General features: G+C 44.0%; 1 protein-coding gene across 11 annotated transcripts in view; it reads left to right on the top strand.

Annotated features, from left to right (window-relative positions):
- Nucleotides 1-21,156, top strand: part of NRXN3 (neurexin 3) — a 1,218,301-nt gene that overhangs the window by 1,032,486 nt on the left and 164,659 nt on the right. For all 11 annotated transcript variants that reach the window (XM_067532399.1, XM_067532391.1, XM_067532404.1 and 8 more), the window contains one exon: nucleotides 20,755-20,926. In XM_067532399.1, coding sequence (XP_067388500.1) covers nucleotides 20,755-20,926 — 172 coding nt within the window. The remainder of the gene's footprint in view (nucleotides 1-20,754; nucleotides 20,927-21,156) is intronic.

The raw sequence follows: 21,156 nt of genomic DNA, 5'->3' as shown, positions 1-21,156 counted from the left end.
GAGACTGGAGGAATGCAGTTGAGGAAGGAGATCTACAGGAAGCAGGTTGGCTCTTGTGGCAAGGAAACTCCCAGGCAAATGACATGTAAGGAGGGTGGGGAGAAGCTTCCAGGACCAGAGAGACTTCAGCAAGGAAGCCCCTGGGTCAGGGGAAGGGTAGCTGTGGGAGTTATATTGAGCTGTTGTATTTAGAATTTTACTGAAGATTGCCAATGCAATCCATAAATGGTGCCCTGAAGAAAGGGACAGAACGGGCTCTAGAAGTCATGTTAATCCTTCCTGGGCTGGGGAAACAGGTCAGCAGCTTACATGCCTTTACTTCACAAGAGCTACAGTGTACGAAGGGAGGGGCATTGGAAAGAGAAAACATTTGAGAAAATATCTCCGAGCACAGAGATTAAGGGTCTGATCCAAGCCTTCTAAAAAGCACCCACTGCTTCAGCTTTAGGGGAATGTGCTTTCTTATTTTGAGAGCCCTGTGCTGGAGGGTGGCTGCTTGGTGTGTTTTGTTTTGTTTAACATACTAACAGGAAAAAAATTTCTGAAATGCATGAGGATGTGTTCACAGCTTGGCGAGCTCAGTATCATCACCAATGTTTAATAACACAGAGGCCTTTGAGCAGCTGTTGAAAGCATGCTGTCATCAGGCCTTCCCTGTGTCTCCTGGTACTGCGTGTTTTTATGTGTGCAACCAACTGAGGGGTTTCAATGGAGAAAAGAAAAATAATAAGAATCAGAAACAGAATCAGGTCCAGCCAAGGCCTGGCCAAAAGAATGACTCAGAATCCACAGGGGAACCTTTATCAAACAGACTTGTAATCTCATAAAAAAAAATCAGGTAAGTTTGTAGAGGCGGCACTGTGCCTCATGCTTCTCATTAAAATGTTAACGGTTTGATCACAGTCTGTAAGTACCTACATGGGGAACAGAAATTTGATAATGGGCTCTTCAATCTAAGAGACAGAGAGAGAGACAGAGATAACAAGATCCAATGCCTGGAAGTTAAAGCTAGACAAGTTCAGACAGGAACTTAGGGGTAAAATTTTAACAGTGAAGGTAATTAACCAGTGGAACAATTTACCAACTGTTGTGCTGGATTGTCCATCTCTGGCAATTTTTAAATCAAGATTGGATGTTTTCTAAGAGATCTGCTCTAGGAATTATTCTGGGGACGTTCTATGGCTTCTATTATACAGGAGGTCAGACTAGATGATCACAGTGGTCCCTTCTGGCCTTGGAATCTGTTAATATTTCCTTCCTATTTATTTTCAAGTCTACCTTAGGGAAAGCTAAAGCATACGGTAGCTCTACAGGAAAGAGCCCACACCAACCTCTTTCTTTCTTTCTTTTTCTCCTTCTTGCCCATATTTTTGTGGATAGTTTGTGTTGCCTGCTCAGCATAGCTGTATGGATAGGCAACCAGTATTGGGCAGCCAGGTATGTCATTACCTTTTGGACTGCAGAGGCATTTGTATATCTCCTCAGAAGCAGTTATCTGTCTGGGAAATGCCAGCACTCTATAGGCTGAATGTCAACTTCAAAAAAATTGGAAATTACGTAACAATGGCTCAATATTGCCAGTTTACCCTCTGCTGTGAACCAGCCAGCACTCCCTGTTTGGAGAGTTGATAGAAGGTGCTGTATTGACAGCCCTGGCATCCAGAGTCCTCTCTGCACAGAACAGGCAGCAGAGGCAGTAAGAGGACAAGGTTCCATCTCATTGCACCACCATTGTGCCTGGGCACACCTGGGCTGAAGACCTGTAAGGCTGAGAAGGCAGTTCATTCTCCATGACTCGTTCATTTCTGATTGCCAACAAAGAGGCCGATTAGTATTGCTCTCGCTCACCTCTATTGCCTTTGTAGGCCCAAAGCTTTTGTAGGCCCAAAGCACCTAGGAGCTAACAGTTTCACCAAGGTGGTTAGTGAGATCCGTTTCTGGAGCTTTGGGGGCGCTTTAGAAAGCCTCTCCCAGGCCAGATGGGAAATCCTTGTTCTTGCAGTGCATCTCAAATACCTTGAGGTAAGAAGTTTTGAAGAGACAAGTGTGTATTACTGATGTGGGGGAGCAGAATCAAATGGGCAGAGACTGAAAGGAGTTTGGCAGAGAGAAGAGCCACTTGGAAGGAAGGGATGGGGTAGGCTGATGGGGTATGGCACCATTCAGGAGAAGAAAGGTGAATTAGAAAGTGGAGCAGCCACAGAGGGACCTGGGATGTGGAGCGGGGTTGGAGAAGTGGATCAGGACAGTGTCTGTAGTGGCAGCAGAGAGAGGCAGTGATTCCGTGCTGTTGCAGAGGTTGTCACATAGGTTCTCAGGCTTCTATGATAGTCTGTAAATTCCTTGAATACTTTGATGGAACCTGGTCCATTGGCAGACTTCGCCCCTCCATGCCCCTAGTCCCAGTCACCATTATACTTCTGCATATTGCCACTTAGACTGAGGTTCCTAAATCTCTGCTCTCCAAAGTGATCAAACAGACATCCCAGCTGGGGACAGGGATGTCAAGCAATATGAATTTGGCCTCAGCCAGCCTGCCTCACCAGATGCTGCCTGGATGCCACCAACGGTTCTGCTCCAGGCATCAGCCTAGAAATAGGAGCTCCTGCAAACCAAGGCTTTCTGTTTTCCTCTTCCCAGCTGGACCTGAAAGGTGAGCTCTAAGAATGAGGTTAGGGATTTTGAGATTTGGGCAGGCAGAGGGGGCAGGGAAAGTGAGGAGGAGATGAACAATCTAATCTATCAAACCAACCTACCACCCATGATACTGTCTTGTTCTGATTTCCTTTCTGAGCTGTTTGCTGTATCAAACCTTCTGTCCCCTTCCAATCTCAAGTTCCTGATACCATATGCCGCCACTCCTGTCCTCTTCTTACATAGAGTAGTAGAGAAAGCAGACTGCAGCTATTCATTACCCTTATCTCTCCTCTCCCTCTGTTTATATTTCACACCATTAACCTGATTCCCCCAATCAGCCAAGCAAGTGAATTGACAGCCGTAGGCAGGAGAAAGGGGTGGAGATGGGATTCTAGTTATATCCCTTACAGAAGGGTTGGGATAAATCACATTTCATTTTTGTTCCCCTAAAATTGGTGTGCAGCCCTGTAAAGTTCAGATTCTGTAGACTTGGGTGATATTTGGGGTTAAATATTTGGTACTGGGCCAAATCCAGAAATCCTTCCTCAAATCTGAATTCAGTGTAGGGCTTTTGTCTGAATACAAATGGCAGGATTGGGCCCATCCAGGGAGCACAGTAAGAGTAATGAATGGGGAGGGGTGGGGGAGGAAATGAATAAGAACTCTAGGATAGTGAGCCCATTGTTATTTAGTGAGCATCAAAAGCAAGCATAGCGCTGAACAAATGGAAAGATTGTACCTCTGCCTCCAATGCTAAAGCAAGCACAGAAAATGCAGTTTAAATATATACCACATACGCTGAAGGCGTAAGCTATCTTTTTATACACACACAGAGATACTCAGGGCCGGCTGCAGCCGTGCAATTTGCCATGGAATCCAGCTTGCAGCAAAAGTCAGAGTCTAAGCTTTCATGTAAAAACAAAATGTTTCTATTCCTTTATGTTCGCAAAGCAAAACTTTTAAAAATACAAATGGATGCAGTGGTGAATTGTTGAGTGTTCAGACAGCTGTTAACAATAACTCTGAGAGGAATGAACTGTTCCATTCATCCCCATGGGCTGTTGTCTCTGAAACCTAAAGTGGATAATGTAAATATTGTTTGTGGCATTGTTCTAGCCTATTGATACAAGTATAGATCAATATTGATTTGATGTGGATCTTAGATATTGAAATTGATACTAATTTCACATCTGATTATCGTAGCAGGAATCTCCAGCTAATGCACCCTATCATTTCAAACTGCTTCTCACACCTTCCCAGGTGGCTTAATACTGAGAAGCTGCACTGAAAGTTTGCAAATGAGAGATTTGAATGGTGGATGGGCAGGAGTTCCTGAGCAGTAGAGTGACAGAAGAATGCATGAAGACAGGATCAGAGAAGACTACAGATGGGAGGCTTAGATGGAGGGTGAAGGGAGAGAGAGGTAGAGCAGGAGGAGGTAACAGCTGAGAAGTGGAGTGGTCTACAGCTTTGAAAGTAAAGGTGGGAAATCTTGCATTTGGTATACAAGCTGAGAGGAAGGCAGTGGAGAGATTTGTAGAGTGATAATATGTGCCAATTGGTAGAAGAAGAAAATGGACTTCAGCAGCAGCGTTTAGATGGATATAGGTAGGTAGGATGTAGGCAAGGCAGCTAGGAAGTGGCTGCAGTAGTCAAGATCAAAGGATGGCCAGAGGTATAGCAGTGCAGTTTGAAAGATAAAATTCATTTTAAAGTTAAAGAATATAAGAATGGCCATGCTGAGTCAGATCAGTGGTCCATCTAGACTATTATCCTATCTTCCGACAGTGGCCGGTGCCAGATGCTTCAGAGGAAATGAACAGAACAGCCAATTTATCAAGTGATCCATCCCCTATTGTCTAGTCCCAGCTTCTAGCATTCAGAGGTTTAGGGGTACCCAGACCATGGGATTGCATCCCTGACCATCTTGGCAAATAGCCATTGATGGACCTATCCTCCAGGGATTTATCTAGTTTTTTTTTTTTAACCCAGTTATACTTTTAGCCTTCACAACATTCCCTGGCAACAAGTTCCACAGGTTGACTGTGCATTGTGTGAAGTGCTTCCTTATGTTTGTTTTAAACCTGCTGCCTATTCATTTCACTGTGTAACCCCTGGTCCGTATGTGATATGAGTTGCTGTAGAGAAGTCACAAGATTTGATGGGAACCGGGACATAGAGGGAACAAATCTATGATGGGTGGAATGCCTTTGTTTGTGCCTTAGGCTAGGCAGGAGAAGAGACGAAAAGTGGTGGACATTTTATTATAGGGAAAGGGGAGATGGGGTAATACAGGAAAGGAGAAAAAATAGCTTCAGGATGAAGATGTTGAATGAAAGATGGGAGCAGCACAGCAAGGCTCAAAGGCTTATTCTTAAGATAGGGAGGGAGCATGTCATAGCAGTCAATGAAAACTTGAACTAATAATAAAAATGCTACTAGTGCTGGTCAAGGGGTGGGGAATCATTTGTGTTAATTAACTATTATTATTAGAGCAGAGCTCTCAGAAGCAGCTCATAAGCACTCCATGTTGTTTTAATGTAGGTCCTACATAAACCGTAGCTATTACGTCTATTTTTTTTAAATTTCCTAGAAATGGAAGGGAGGCTTTTTCTCCCCAGAAATATACTTAGAATCAAGCAGACATTCTCCACCACATTGTAACAATGTTCAAGTAGCCTCAGTGCACATTTAGTACTGTACTCTACTGTATGTGGTATGTCTCTGCAGGAACAAGGTGAATGTGGGACAGAGTTTCAAGCCTCTGTTCTTAATCAGTTGGCTTTTGTGGCAAGGATTTTGATATTAAGGGAATGCTCAATCATTTCACACACACGCAAAAATCTATTTCTCCAGACTTCAACTGGTTTTCATAATTTCCCTTTATTCTTCTACAAATTACCAGAAATATTTGTGTTGGAAACAAAGAGTTTTCTTCCCATCTCCTCCTATACCTTGAGGCAAAGGGAAAGGGCCAGATGTGGGCTGGCATCCAGATGTATAGCTGACATCTCCCTGCACCTCTCTGGCCTTCTGTTCTCTCTTCCTTTAATCCATAGAGGAAGTAGGGATGCCAGTTGCCCAGTTTTCAACCAGAAAGTCCAGTCGGAAAGGGGCTTGACAGTGTCCAGGTACTGTGGGTGGAGGAGGCATTAGGTCATCAGCCGTGCCAGCCCCTCTTCAGCCAGGGCTGCCTTCTACCTGCATCGGGTGACTGCAGCTCCCAGCCCCAGCTCTGCAGGCAAGTCCCTCCTGAACTAGGTGCGGGGGGAGAGGGAGGAGTGAACAGGGTAGGGTCTTGGGGGAGGAGGTGGGGCAGGACCTCAGGGGGAAGGGGCGGAGTGGGGGAGGTTCCAGCTCCTGCTGGAGTGTCCAGGTTTTAAATATTACATCTGTGAGGGCACCCTTGCCTCCTCTTTGTGCAGACCTCTATAGAGCTGTGGTTCCCAACCTTTTCTCTGCCGCGGCACACCTCAAGGTCCAGGTGCTCTTCTCCCTACTCCCAACCAGTGGCTGCAGGAGGGGAGCAGAGGCAGAGGAGCCAATCCATTACTCACACAAGAGAGGAGGAGGGAAGAGAGGGAGATTGAATTCTGATGGGCTGCTCCACCCCTGGAGGAGGTGGGGCACGGAGGCAGATGACCAATCAGAAGGCGTATCCCCACCCTTTGTTCTCACGTACTTTTTCAAAAAATTCAGTGGTACACCTGTTGGGGCCTGACTGGGAAACACTGTTATAGAGCACAGCTTCTGCAACAGTGCTGATGATTCCCAGGGCTTTCCCTACTGTGGCTGCCCCCAGAAACTCAGCCAGGGGAGTGTTCCACAACAGAGAGAGAGAGAAGCTGCCCCAGTAAACACAGCCTGAAGCTGACGCAACTTGCACTGCTTTCCCACACAGGTTCAGAGAGGGAAAGTATCATTCTAGAAGAGCTAAGCCAGCTCAGCAGAGCTGGAATCCCAGGGAACCAAGCTCCCAACACCTCCACAGAAAGTAATCCGCCAATCGTGCTACATGATGCTCATCCAATGGCACAATTTTCCTATGAAGTGTGAAAAAAAGTTAGAAAAGGAGATTTGAAGTTATGGTGTTGTTTTCCTCTCCATTCCCCCACCCAGAAAATAATCATGGAAATAACACGCCATCTTCCTGAGCCTCCTGTGAAGTGTTCCTTTTCTAGTCATGCAGGATTTCTGGTTTATTTCAGGAGTTCTGGTATAAGCAACATAATACAAACTTGGCAAGAGTTTCTGGCTCTTGTGTTCCTGCCAAGCAGCTTTACAGTAAGCAAATTCCACAACACAAAACAAATATACAAACAGTCAGGGCTTAAGTTCCCCCTAGAGCTTCTGTTCTGGCTTCTGAGCAGCAAAATCCCATCTCTCTGCTATTGGAGAAATCCAGTCTTTATTTAAGGTGCTGAGCCTGATTGGACTCAGGATGCAGCTTATAAACTCTCCCATTGTGAGTGTTCCCTGAGCTGACTCTTGAGCTTTGCTGAAGGTTAGTACAAAAAAAAAAAAAAAAAACCCAGAAAACCCTGACCACTTTCTGGTTTGGCATGACCAAGGAACAAGCTGGGTTGAGGGGTCTTCTGAAGGGGGCTTCAAAAAGTATTGTACCCCTGTTAACAGGAGATCATGATGGGGGTGCAAGGATTGGGGGAGGTAGAGAGGCAGTCTGAGAAAATTGGAGGCTTTCATCCACATTAAATGCTTAAAATTATGTAAATAGAAAATGTGAAATTATCAAAGTTTTCCAAGTCTATAAAAGTCTTCCTATTAGCCCCCCCTCTTTGGCCTTCATTGTCCACTATTCCCATGTCTTTTCCAGATATATTTCTCCCACCACACACACCTCCCATGAAGCTGCAAAACTGCAAGACACATGACCCATTTGGGGTGGGCCTCATTAGAACTATTAGCACAGGTCTACCATTCTGCAGAGTTTATACACCAATCCTATCTGTTTTTTTGACACTCATTCAAAAACCCAGGACATTTTTTAACAAGAAACTTTCTTAAAAACAGTAAGTATTGAAAATGTGTTTAACTGGAATCTACCTAATACCCTAAATATAATGCTACATTTTCTTTACAAAAATTCTATAAGTTACAAAAGAAAACTTTGGAAAGTCTAGAAATGAACCCTTAAAGGAGCTAACCGATATCTGCACTGTTATACGATTCTTCATTACTCATCACATCGCCTGTCTTAAGCTGCTTTTCAACCTTACCTCAACCCCTTGTTTTGTTCTATAAAGGAAACATGTTTCTATATTTACAATATATTGTTGATTTTATATATAGTTTATGAAATGTGTTATAAAGATTTCAAAGGGAATATAGTCCCTGGGTACTTTGTTATATCAATGTTCCATAAGTTTTCTCACAGTGGAGTAGAAGGATATTTTTATGACTAGAAATGATTGATTTGTTTGGTGTGCTAAAATGTGTTGATGACATGCTGCTGTAGGTTTATGTAAGTGTATTTTTCCTCATAAGTCAATTCCTTCAGCCAGCTCATCATTTTTCGTTGTTTTTCCTCTGAATTCTCTCCAATTTGTCAATATTCTTTATTGTAATGAAGTGCCCAAACTGAATGCAATATTCCAATTGCGATCTCACCAGAACCATACTGAGGAACTATTGCATTTCTGTTCTGTGATATAATACCTTTGAGTATGCATTATTATAATGATAACTCCATAACTCAACAATGCTGTTTATGAGGAAGGGCAGAATATAGTTTGTAGCCCAACATGCAATTTCAAAAAGCAAATTCAAATTGATTAATATTGTCAAAAGCCATTTGCCCCCTGCCCCTATTTATTCTTCTATATTGTGGTTAATTGTGACAAATGGACATGTGTTCATCCCTCCTATCAGATACTAAAGTGTCTTCGTTTTTATGATTTTCCCCAGACAAGTGCTTATTTTTCAACCAGGATATGGGCTGAGACAGACAGAGCTGATTGTTATAATAGAATGCATCATGCATTCCCTGCCATCACATGGACATCCGACAATTGTGCTGACCTTCTTCATAGGGAAGCCTAGCAGTTAAAACATTATGCAGTACATTCTATGCCACCTATAAATATAAGACTTTCTTGCTGTATTTTGTCCAACTGCCAAGTCAGCTTCTGTCAGCTTCAATTGTCTGAAACTGTGTGGGGGTGGCTTACATCCTTCCTGACAGCTCTCTCAGATGGATGAGGAGATTTTCTCTAGCAGGATCTTTGCTTCTGAGCAGGTCACTGGCTCCTGCTCCTTCCTGAAGTAGGGTTACTACCTGGCCTGCATTTGACCGGCCTGCCTTGTTTTTTTTTATGGATTTGGCAGTTGCCAGAAAAACAATTTAATCTGCCAGGTTTTTTTTTTTTTTTTTTTTTTTACGTAGGTCTAAAGATTTGTATTATTGTCACAATACGTTGGGATATCTAATGTTAAAAGTTTCTGTGTCCAGCTAAAGACGCTGCAATTCTCACTTCTGCAGTTTAAGTGATTACAGATCAAACCTGTTGAAAATACAATAGCTCTTTGCTCACCAACACACAAGTGCACCACGTGTGTGTGGGAAAGGGTTTGAGTCACACAAGAGTGAAGAGATGTGCAAGGCATATTAAATCAGGGCGATGGTGCAAATGATCCTCCTACATTCCTGAAAAAGGGGAGGGTTGCGGAGTTGCCTTATGGTTGGGTTTGTGGTTGCGGTGGACTTGCCTTGTGGGGGGAGGGGGTTGCTTGGGAATGCAGTCCACAGCGGGTGGTAAACTCCATCCACAGCTAAATACTGGCATGAGACCGATTAGTCAATAAATACTGTAAGAGAAAGTTGAAAAGAACTTTGAAGAGAGTTCAAGAGGGTGAGAAACTGTTAAGAGGTAAACGACGCAGAGGTTTCAACCTGATGGTTTCAACCTGGCGGATTTGGTCAGCCAGTCTGGAAAAATAGCTCTTCCTCACCCCTTCTGGGAGGGTGTCAGGAGGGGACCACCGCCCAGATGGCCCCACCCCCATTGGGCTCATTTCCACCAAGACAATGTGCCACAACCGGCTGTGGATTGGCTGGGAAGGCCTGGTAGGCAGGTGGCTCGCTGCTCCATGGCAGGGAGTGTTACAGCCAACAGGCAGCAGCTCTCACCACATCCTGGAGCCAAGGGAGATGACCACCACTGCACCTTCTCCCATGGCCCCCTGCATTCCCTCTTTCATAGGGGGGTGCAGAACGGGGGCTGGAAGGGGCTGGGTCCCCCTGCTCCTGACTTGACTGTCAGGTTCATTCCTGGACATTGAACATAAAAACAGCCATACTGGATCAGACCAATGGTCCATCCAGGTCCACCAACAGCAATTCCGGGCCCCGGAGCAGAGCAGTCAGTGCACCCCTCCCACCCCCAGAAAGGTCCGAGTGGGCTTCTGCTAGAAGTTTTTGCTTATTTAATATGTGCCATGCAGGTTCCCAGGTGGCTGAGGCAGCAGTATCTGTTACTCTGTTTCCCAGGACCCTTGGAGTCCCCAGGGAAATTATTCATGGATCCAGGAAGCTGAGTAGCAGATACCACCTCCTCAGCCAACCAGGAACCTGCGTGGTGCATAATAAATAAGCTCAGCTCAGTGGAGGGCAGAGAGCACAAGTGGTGGGGGCCTCAGGGGAAGGGGAGATGTGGAAGAGAGGCGGATACATATCTGTCCTCTCATCCACCTGTGTCAATTGCCCACTTGCTCCACCCTGTTGGCGGGTCTGGGTCCATATAACCCTTTATCCTGTCTTCCAACAGTGGCCATTGACAGATGCTTGAGAGGGAGTGAACAGAACTGGGCAATTTATTGAGTGATCCATCCTCTGCCATATAGTCCCAGCTTCTGGCAGTCAGAGATTTAGGGACACCCAGCGCATGGGGTTGTGTCCCTGACCCTCTTGGCAAATAGCCATTGATGGACCTATCCTCCAGGAACTTACCTAGTTCTTTTTTTAACCTAGTTACAGTTTTGACCTTCACAACATCCCTGGCAACAAGTTCCACAGGTTAACTGTGTATTGTATGAAGAAATACTTCCTTATATTTGTTTTAAATCTGCTTCCCATTAATTTCATTGGGTGACCTCTGGTTCTTGTGTTACGTGAAGGGATAAATAATACTTCCTTATGCACTTTCTCTACATCTCTCATGATTTTATAGACCTCTATCATATTCTCCCCTTAGTCTTCCTTTTCCAAGCTGAATAGCCCCAATCTTTTTAATCTCTCTTCATATCAGTGACGTACCGAGGGGACGGGTGGAGAGTGGAGGCGGGACTCCGGGTTGGCCCTTCATGATGCGCAGGAGGTGGGGGCACAGGACGCTTTGCGCCTCTCAAAACCTCCTACACCCCCGCCCTCCCCCAGTCATGAAGGGCTGGCCCAGAGCACACTTACCCGCTGCTCCAGTCCCACAGCCCAGTGCCAGCTCAGATGGGGTGGCCTCACCTCTACCCCTCACCCCTACCCCTCACCACAACCCCTCACCTCAGCCTCCTGTGCCTCTGCCCGTCATGAAGGGCTGATGGGGGTGAAGCCACCACAAGCCCCATCCAAGCTGGCGCCGGGCTGCGGGGCTGGAGCAGTGGGTAAGTGCAGGGCGCCAGGCCAGCCTTTCACAACGGGTGGAGTGCGCAGGAGGCTGAGGGGCGGCTGCTCCCACTTCTGCTCCTGCACCCCCCCATGCATCGTGAAGGGCTGGCCCGGCTCCCCTCCACCAGGCCAGGGAGGTGAGGCCACCCCATCTGAGCTGGCACCAGGCTGCAGGGCAGGAGAGGCGGGCACCACATGCCAGGTAAGTGTGGGGAGGGGGTGCAGCAGAGCCAAGCCTGCTTTTGCATCACCCCCACGCTTCATGACCCCCCCTCCCCGACAAGTACAGATCCCCCCCCTCCTCGGGGCAGCTGGGGTGATGGCACCGGGACCCTCCTGTCCTGCTTGGGGGGGTCATGCGGCCTGGGGGGGGGGCGCAAATGTATACTTGGCCCCTGAGCGCCGGAGACCCTCCATACGCCAATGCCTCATATGGAAGCTGTTCCATACCACACCCTTAATCATTTTTGTTGCCTTTCTCTGGAACTTTTCCATTTCTAATGTTTCTTTTCTTTTTTTTTTTTTTTGAGATGGGATGAGCCGAACTGCACACAGTATTCAAGGTTTGGGGATACCATGGATTTATATAATGCCATTATGATTTTTTATGTTTTATTATCTAACCCTTTCCTAATGACTTCACATTGTGATGATGATTGGTCAGAACATTTGTCAGGATCTGGAAAATCAGGACCTTGTGATAAAATTCCAGCGTTGCAGTATGTGGTGGTGTTGGCTATAATGGTGATTTTAGTTACTCTGTGCATAAGAAAATAAGAACTTGGTAAATAATGAAGAGGACAGTTTACTGACACTGAGAAATCTGGATCGCTAGGTAAACTGGGCTCAGGCAAACAATATGTGTTTCAATACAGCCAAATGTAAAGTTAAACATCTAGTAACAAAGAATGAAAGTCATACTTACAGGATGATGGACTCCATCCTGGGAGCAGTGAGTCTGAAAAGAACATTTGGGTCATGGTGGATAAGCAGCTGAACATGAGTTTCCAGAGCAGCACTGTGGCCAAAAGGGTTAAAACAATCCTTGGAGGAATCAATGGGGGAATATTATTTAATTTGGCACTGATCTGACTGCTACAGAAATATTGTGTCCATCCATCATGTAAGAAAGATGTTGATAATTTGGAGCAGGTTCCGAAAAGAGACACAGCAATGATTAAAGGATTAGAAAACTTGCCTTATAGTAATAGACTCAAGGAGGTTAACCTGTCTATCTGGACAAAGAGAAGGTTATAAGGTGACTTGATCACAGACTATAATCACCTACATGGGGAACAGGACTTTATTGAATAGAGGGCTCTTCAATTTAGCAGAAAAAGGTATTGCAAGATCCAGGGGCTGGAAGTTGAAGCTAGATAAATTCAGACAAGAAATCAGGTTCAAATTTTGAATAATGAGGGTAACTAACCATTGGAACAATGTACTAAGTTTTGGTGTGGATTCTCCATCACTGGCATTTTTACATTAAGACAGGATGTTAAAGATATGCTCTAGTTCAAACAGGAATTAATTGAGGGAAGTCATATGGCCTTTGTTACAATGGCCCCTTCTGGTTTTATAATCTATGAATCTGTGAAAAGTGCTCATTTAAAAAGCAATTTCCAAAAGGGGTTGTAATTCCTATTTATTATAGCTCATAAAAATTGACCAATCAAAACCAGTATCTGATGGCCCATATGTACACACTGCCTCTCATCTTAAAACCATTTTGATCTCTTTCTAGAACACGAGGAGGTCTTGGAAATCCCTAATCAAAATTCTTTTACTTCACATAAACTCCAGGTTCTGTAATTCCTTTGATGCCATTCTATGCTTTTGTTAATGATTTTACACACCAGGCTTATAGGTGAAAATGACCTTCCTACCACCTTTCAGCCACTGAAGACTTTACTCATGGCTAAGATTCATCATAACAAATTCAACTGTCACCCAAAGTGTGCAGTTTTTCATATTCTGAGTATTGTTTTCAGACTCATCTCCAGGTGATAATGAGAATGGCATCAAAAGTGGCCAGAGAGTAGCATGAGCAGAAATCATACACTCTGTATTGAATGTAGATGCCCCAAATCCACTGAAAAAAATACCTAGGAAATGAAGACCCGTCCAGAAATGTATCCAGTTAAAGTTACTGCTCAGAAAATCCACTAAGCATAGAACTGTATTGTGTTTTCCTAATCAATAAAAAAATCTCTAAGTTGCTTCTTAGAGTGATGAAATTTCCCATAAAATGATCTGATATTGTAGTAATTAGTGTGTGCGCCTGTTGTGGAACATCTATAACTTCAGTTCCACCGGATGCTGTACTGCATTTAGCACCATGGTGCAAAGTCCCCAAAACCACAGAAAGAAAGTGATGTGCCAGCTGGACAAAAATTCAACAGCCAGTCACAAAAAGAAAAAGATCTTACAAAACTGAAGCGGAAGAAAATCCCAAAGAGGAGAAATAAAAACACTTCAGATCTTGTTTAAAATAGATCTCAGAAGTGAGGAGACCGAGAAGAAAGAAGCTATTCTGAGGAACAGCGATGCCTCTGGTTATAGGAGAAACAAAGTGACCTTCGTGACCTTTGAGGGTGGGGGATTTAATGTGCTTGTGCAGATGTGAGTTAAGAGAGCCCTCATACAAAGAACAATAGCTTGTTGTATTACCCAAAAGGCTCTTATCACAATGGAAGGAGAGCAGCATAATCAGCAGTGATCTTCAGGAAGAGGTAATTAGTGGTATTGTCTGTTGGGTTTTGGTTGATGTCTAGTCAGGCTGGAACCAGGGAAAGGGGGAGAGAGAAGAGAATCTAAACTGTTGCAGCTACTGTCAAACAGTGAGGTAAAGTGACATGTGAGAGCAGGGAAACACAATAATCCTGGGATTCTTGTTGGGTTTTGGCTTATTTTTTTGAATGACTTTTCTCCAAGTCTCTGATTTCAGAAAGAAGGATATTGGGACAAATTCTGCTGCCATTTGCACCAGTGTAAATCCAGAGTAATTTCACTGAAGTCAATATAGTTATTGTGGATTTATATTGGTGTACTTGGGAGTAGAATGTGTTCCATTATCTGAAGGCCTGGTAGGTGCTTTCTCATTATTCAAGACCAAGTTTCCATATACAAGGATCAGCCATTTACTTTCAGTCTGAATAATCTTAATTTTAGTTTAAGGAAAATAAGAAATCAAGATGGCTCCATGAAAGAGCACAGTGCATGTGTGTCCGCTCCTTTAATGTGTTCTAACTGCTTTGCTTTGCAAATTGGCTTGCACCCTGCCCTGCTTCAAACAGTAAAGGTACAGTACAGATATAACAAAGTCCTGACACTTATATAGTGACATGCAACACATAACATTTACATAAAAATAGGATCTAATTCTTCCGGGGGGGGGGGGGGGGGAAATCCATGGGAATGGTAGAACCAGCTCCAGGAATTCCTCCTTCATATACTCTCCTCAGAGGGAAAGGGCTTGGGGGACTGAAGGGGAGGCAGGCTATTTAAGCTTGCAAACTTGCAGGTCCTCAATGCCCTTTGCATTGCAGACCCCTCAGTGAGGAGGGTTTTAGAGGAGGCAGAGGATTGTAAGCTTGCAAATCAGTAGAATTTGGGGTTCCCACAGTGATCTCTTTCTGCTCTGCTCCCCACACCCATTCCACTCTCCTACCCACAAGCAGCACTGTTTTTTTCTGTGTCCACATGAGATCTTCCAGACTTCATTCCCCTCCATCACTATCACTGAGGAGAGAATATTGCCCTTCATTCCTTAAGAAATCATCTTCTCCTCCTGATTAGTTCTCATTCTCTTTATGCAGTTTCTTTTCAGACTGTTATGTCATCACAAATATTATGATAGTACCTAGCACTTATATAGTGTTCTTCATCTCCAGGGCTCATAAAGGTTGCTGAATATATCATTAGAAAAATAGGAAAAGGAAAAATTGAGGCACAGAGAAGTTAAATGTGTTGCCCAAGTCACACAATGTGTCAGAGCAGGGAGTAATATCCAAGTGTCCTGACTCCAGTCTTATGCCCTAACCACTGCACAGTTATTATGGTGGTTGTTCAAAATGTCCTTGGCACTGTACGTACATACAGGAAATTGTTGCCCCAAAAAGCTTATAGTCTGAAAGCTACACACACACACAAAAAAAGCAGCCCTGGGAAAGGGGATATAGCATACAAGCAGCATGGTAATGGAGATGACTGGTACATTTATCGCTAGTATTATGTACTTTGTTTTGTATGTATAATTTATCCACAACTGCCCCTTTGCTGAGCCATAATTACTTGCCTGATTTCTTATAGGCTTCATGGCAGAAGTTGGTCCTCAGGAGAGCTATGCATAAGGAGAGTATGACACAACTTGCTAGGATGAAAATTTTAGGGGACAGTGCAGCAGGAGGAGATGAATTCTTGAGGAAATGCTTTAAGAAACATTTCTGATGCAACAGCCTTAAAAATAAAGAAGGAAAGCAGAGAAATAGAGATTGGATGCTGTATTCACTGCATTATTTCTAAATAAAAGTGTTCTTCAGAGTTTTCCTTATAGTACTGCCAGGTCTTTACATTCATTCAAAGTTTTCAAGGAAAACGATAGAGGTAAATGAATAGCTGGATGCTCACTTGGCTGGGACATCCAGGTGAACATTGATGTAGAGGGAAGAACAATGTAGGCTACCTATTAAATGCTCATAGGCCCTTTGAGAGTATGTGCCTTGTGTGTACTCCATGCTGCTGCCTATTCAGCTTTCCTTTTGTTTTGTGTTTTTGTTCAAGACAAAACAAATGTTAGAAATATTGGCACTGAGATAAATCATACCTTGGCTGTCACAGCATCGCTGACCTGTTTAATCTCAAAGCTTCGTAATTTGTGAAAAAAAAATCTAACAACTAAATGTATCGGAAAGGGAAGAAGACAGAGCCCAGCTGGATTAAGACCATGAAGTGGTATTTCATTTTAGTGGCAGAGTCTGTCCTTCAAAACCAAGGAAGGGACAGTTCTGGAGTGAGACTCTGGAGATCCAGGATCTATTTCCCACTCTGCCAGAGACTGATGTTGGGTAAATAACTCAGTTTCTCATGCCTCATAATGAGGCATGGTAGTCCAGAACAATGTGTGTGGTAAAGGTAATGAAGTGTTCTCATGCCCACTGGCTTTGACATTTCAAGGGTAGGTCTACACTGCACACTTTTTTTGGTGACGTATAGTGTACGTGCATAGCCCCCTAGCATGGGCATAAATAACAGTGTAGACCTTGAGGTGTGGCTTAGGTGAGTAAAGAGATGCCTGAAGTGTATGGATATGTACCCGAGTACGTATACTACATAGCTCTCTGCTCACCCAAGCTATGCCTTCCCAACCACCCCACTATTTTTTAGCTGTGCAGTGTCCCATTGCTTCTCCACTGCTGGAGCCTTTCCCCACTGCCTCCCCTCTGCCAGAGCCTCTCACGGACACATGTACCTACACACCACAGTGTGGATGAAGCCTGCTTTTCACTGTGGTATATAGCTACCCGTACACTGCACACCATCACCAGTGGTTAGTAGCGTAGATATAGCCTGAATATATCATTTAATTTCTCAGGGCCTTCATTTTTTTGCCATCTGTGGGAATATTGATGGTTGTTCACTTTTGTTAAGTGCTTTAAATTCATTGGATAAAAGGAGCAATGGATGTGTAAAGTATTATTAGCAGGCCAGATCCTGGATTTACAACTGGATTTGATACCCTTGCTCTTGTGGATAGTACCTTACTCTGTGACTAGCTCCATTAATTCAAATGGAACTATGTAGAGCAGTAATATACTACTCAATGTGAGTAAGGGTGACAAAATCTGGCCCTCAGTGTTTAGGCAAAGCTTCCTCAAACGAAACTCTTGTTGAAGAGTCTCTGGGAATTTTGAGTAGGGTCTGAATAGACCTGAGTAAGGGCCTCCTGAATTGGCCCGTTATTATCCTACTGTTCTGTATTCCTGAGTTCCAATGGGGGCTAGATACAAACGCATCGAGATACGGTGAGAAGGACTGTACTTCTTCTGGAGGTGGGAGAAAGAACTCATTTCATTTTAAAGCAACTCTCTCTTCCAAAGTGGATTCTGTGGAGCTATCATCAACCTTTCTAGACTCAGAGAGAAGGTCGGCTCTTTGAGGACAGAGGAGAAATACAGGAGGTTACTGTAAGACCCCTCCCCCCACACAAAAAAGGATAAGAATTCTATAAGCAGCATCCTACAAAACCATTCAGATGGAGCCAGTCATCAGGGGTTGATTATCTGGTCAATACTTGCTCTTTGAACCTCATTATCTCAGAGCAAGTAACCACTCTGTCTCCAAGTGGATGCTAATTACCAGAGAAGGGGGCATGATTTGGCAGTACCATATTGATTCTTACTCATTGGTCAATAATTTGCTAGCAAATAGATAATCTTATTCATCAAGAAAATGGCTGCTGTGACCACCAACGAGAATTTAAATGGACTGGAAAGGAAATAACAATGTCTCCCTCGATTGAATAAAAGTTTCTGGGTTTAATTGGGGGTTAGAGGAGGAAGGCTTTAACCTCAGTTACTTCATTCATTCTCAAGGTCCAGCTTTCTTTAAAGTTATCCTCCATGGGCATCCTCTTTGCCATATCACACTCTCCTGGGCTGATGAGATTGGTGTGTGTATGTGAAGGAGTGGCAGCCCATCCATCCAGTGCTTTGGGGAAAGCAGATAAGAGAGATCCTGCCAGGAGGTAAATCTGTAAACATCCAGTCTGCATGCACGAGAGATCATTCTGTTGAGATCAGTAGGTATGTATTTAGGAGAGCTTGAAGTGGACCATTTTGGGGAGAAAGTGATTATAGCAGGGCATTTTATATGTCACAACATTAAATTTTAATACTCATTGCTCAATCCAGTTTCCTTAATGACCACCTTGAGTTTCAAGGAAATTGGTATTTTTATATAACTGGTAGCCCACGGCTGTAAAATGAAAAATATCATGAGTAGAAGAAATCAGGAGGAATATGTCAGATATATGGGACCAAGGAGAGAGGGGCTGTGGGTAGGGTTGGTTGGAAAACAAGAATTCCACTTCATGAAATATTTGGAGGTTTCAAAATTTGGTTTTGTTCCAATGTGAAATATTTTGCCAAAAATGAGACTGGGACACCCCCTCTAGAATAGCCAATATTCCAGTGGGCAAGACACTCACTTGGAATGTAGGAGACCTGGATTCACGTCCCTGTTCTGCCTGATTTAAAGTGGGGATTTGAACCTGGTTCTCCTACCTCCCAGGTGAGCACCCACTTCTGGCCTATTGGCTACTTGAGGTTTTATGCTCAATCCCATCCAATACCTAAGAAAGTTTTGTCAAAACCAGTATGTTTCATTTTTGACAAACTGGCACTTGCCAGCAACAAAAGTTTTGTTGAGAAATTCCTGACCAGCTCTAGGTGTCAGGTGTGGGGGGATTGGGGAGAGGGTCAGTAGGAGGTGTTAAACATGGGGGAATTTAGGGTGTAGGAGGAATCTGGGACAGGGCTCAGAAGTATCAAATGTGGAGGATCAGGGGAAGGGGTTCTGCAACTGCTGAGAATTTCTTAAATGAATTTGGTGATGTTAATTAGATTGACAGCCCTGAAAGCTGAATCCCTCTTTGTCCAGAGAACAGACCTAGTACAGCCTGGGGATGGTATCCAACCCCACCTCTTAATGAACATCAGCCCTGCCTGGGGAGAGAGGAAGTTCATGCTCCATAGTTCATTCCATCCTTAGTCACCGCTGAGACAGCCAACAGGAAGCCTGCTTTGTGATGTGTGTACCTCACAGTTGGACTGAATTTGCCATAGGACAGACTTTAGGTCACTGCCAAGCTGGCCCATATTTGAACCTGTGCAAGTCTCCATATTGCATTTATGACCCCCTGGTACAACATATGGTAAAGGCAAATGTTAAAGCATAGCAACTGTAAACTACAAAACCGGTGTGCGCCGCCTTCTCTCAGTTACAGCTTTAAATATAATCTAATCTACTGTGATTAACATTTACCTCCTGCAGTGCCAGGCACTCCACATGTTCCTAAAACAGACATAAATACATTTACAGCTTTAACATACAGTACATGTTGGGCTGTGATCTCTTCATATTTCATAAGCTACGATAATTGAGTCAAGTCATTGCAAGGATGGGAAATGTCCAGACAAACAAATTAACCCACCACCACTGTGGGAGCACAGGAAATGGTATTGCTCATACAGCACTGAGCAATGCCCTGGGGTGGTGCTAGAACAGTGTTTCTCAACCTTTTAAGTAGCAAGTACCCCCTAACTTCTGAAAATTTTAATAGGTACATCAACACTCAATTTTCCACGGGATTTTATATTTACAGACTAATGGGAGCCTTATGTTGGAAGAAGGGCTGAGTATATAAGGCCGTGATATGACAGATGTCAGATCTACTGTGGGTAGGGTTACCACCTTTACACCAGGGGTGCACAGCTTAAGTATGTATCTGGACTAGAAGTGATGTTGGCCAAAGGTAGGAGGCTTTGAGTGGCATGCCAGTGCTGGGGGATATAAAACACTGCACATAATTTTTTGCATCCTGCAGAAGCTGGGGGCTGCCGCCAGCCTTTCAGCTGGGAGCTGTGACCTGGCCCTGGCAGGAAGCGGGGTCTGCTGCCTGCCTCCCCCAGAGCTGGGACTGGGTGGGAAGTGGGCTGCTACCGCCAGGCTTCCCCAAAAGTCAGCAGCTGCTGCCCACCTCCCTTTTACTCTGTTTTTCCGGGTACCCCCTGCCTGTGTCTCATGTACCCCCAAGGTACGCATACCACAGGTTGGGAAACTATGTGCTAGAAGATAGGATTCTATTGGAGGTTTAGTCTTGGGGATGAGAAGTAAAACCAAGGCTCTAACCACATGAAGTAATTAAAAATCCCACTGCACTTTTCAGTTGTGTATTAGCCACACTGTAATGGCTAAACTCCAATTTAGATAATTACAGTTTTGCTCCCTAAAATTTCCCCTTCTGATTTAATTGCGGGAATTACTCTAAACTCCTTCCTGGAAAAAACCTGTTATGTACTTTTTGCATGTGTCAAACAATTGCTATGTTCTAGCCCAGTAGTGGCTGCAATTTAGTGGTGGCTGAGCAAATGATACCTAATTAGCAGGGATGTTTCCCAAATAACATTCTATACATTTCCTCGGTTTTCCATCCTTAGCTCTCAATTGTCCATGGAGAAGTTCTGAGGGAGGAAATTAGTTGTGATTCTCAGGTGAATAGCATTAAGAGCTGATGTATAGCGCTACACAGAAAGACATATGCATTGCACAACCACAAGTTTTATTGGTCCTACAAAACCCAGGAACTATGCTACATATTCTTGAGTGCCATCTACAGTCATCTTATCTGTTGTATAACTTTTTAGATATATAGAGACCTAGAGAACTCTCATACCAGATGGTAACTTATCAGTTGTTGTTTCTTGCTCTTTTCATTATAGGAGCAAGGGAAGATTGGCGTGGTCTTCAATATTGGCACAGTGGATATTTCTATCAAAGAGGAAAGCACCCCAGTGAATGATGGCAAATATCACGTGGTGCGCTTTACTAGGAATGGTGGCAATGCCACACTTCAGGTGGACAGCTGGCCAGTGAATGAACACTACCCTTCAGGTATATGTTTGACCAAGAAATATTTTTCTGTCTTTACCTTTTCATCCTTAAAATAAGGGTTGCAACAACTTAAACTGTAAAAAGCTGGGACAGCATACAAACATATATAAATCCCCAGACATAGAGAGTTGGGTTGAGCCTGATCCAATATAAAGGGAGCTGAATTTATCATCTTGCTTCTGTATTCACTGTGTTGGAAAATGAGGTACTGCATCCAACATCATCTGTAT

This window comes from Emydura macquarii, unplaced genomic scaffold, assembly GCF_026122565.2.
Source record: "Emydura macquarii macquarii isolate MOO-44397 ecotype Brisbane River unplaced genomic scaffold, CSIRO-AGI_Emac_v2 contig_374, whole genome shotgun sequence".
NCBI classification, from domain to species: domain Eukaryota; kingdom Metazoa; phylum Chordata; order Testudines; family Chelidae; genus Emydura; species Emydura macquarii.
Note: the sequence above shows the minus strand (reverse complement) of the source record. Positions and strands in the feature narration are given on the sequence as shown.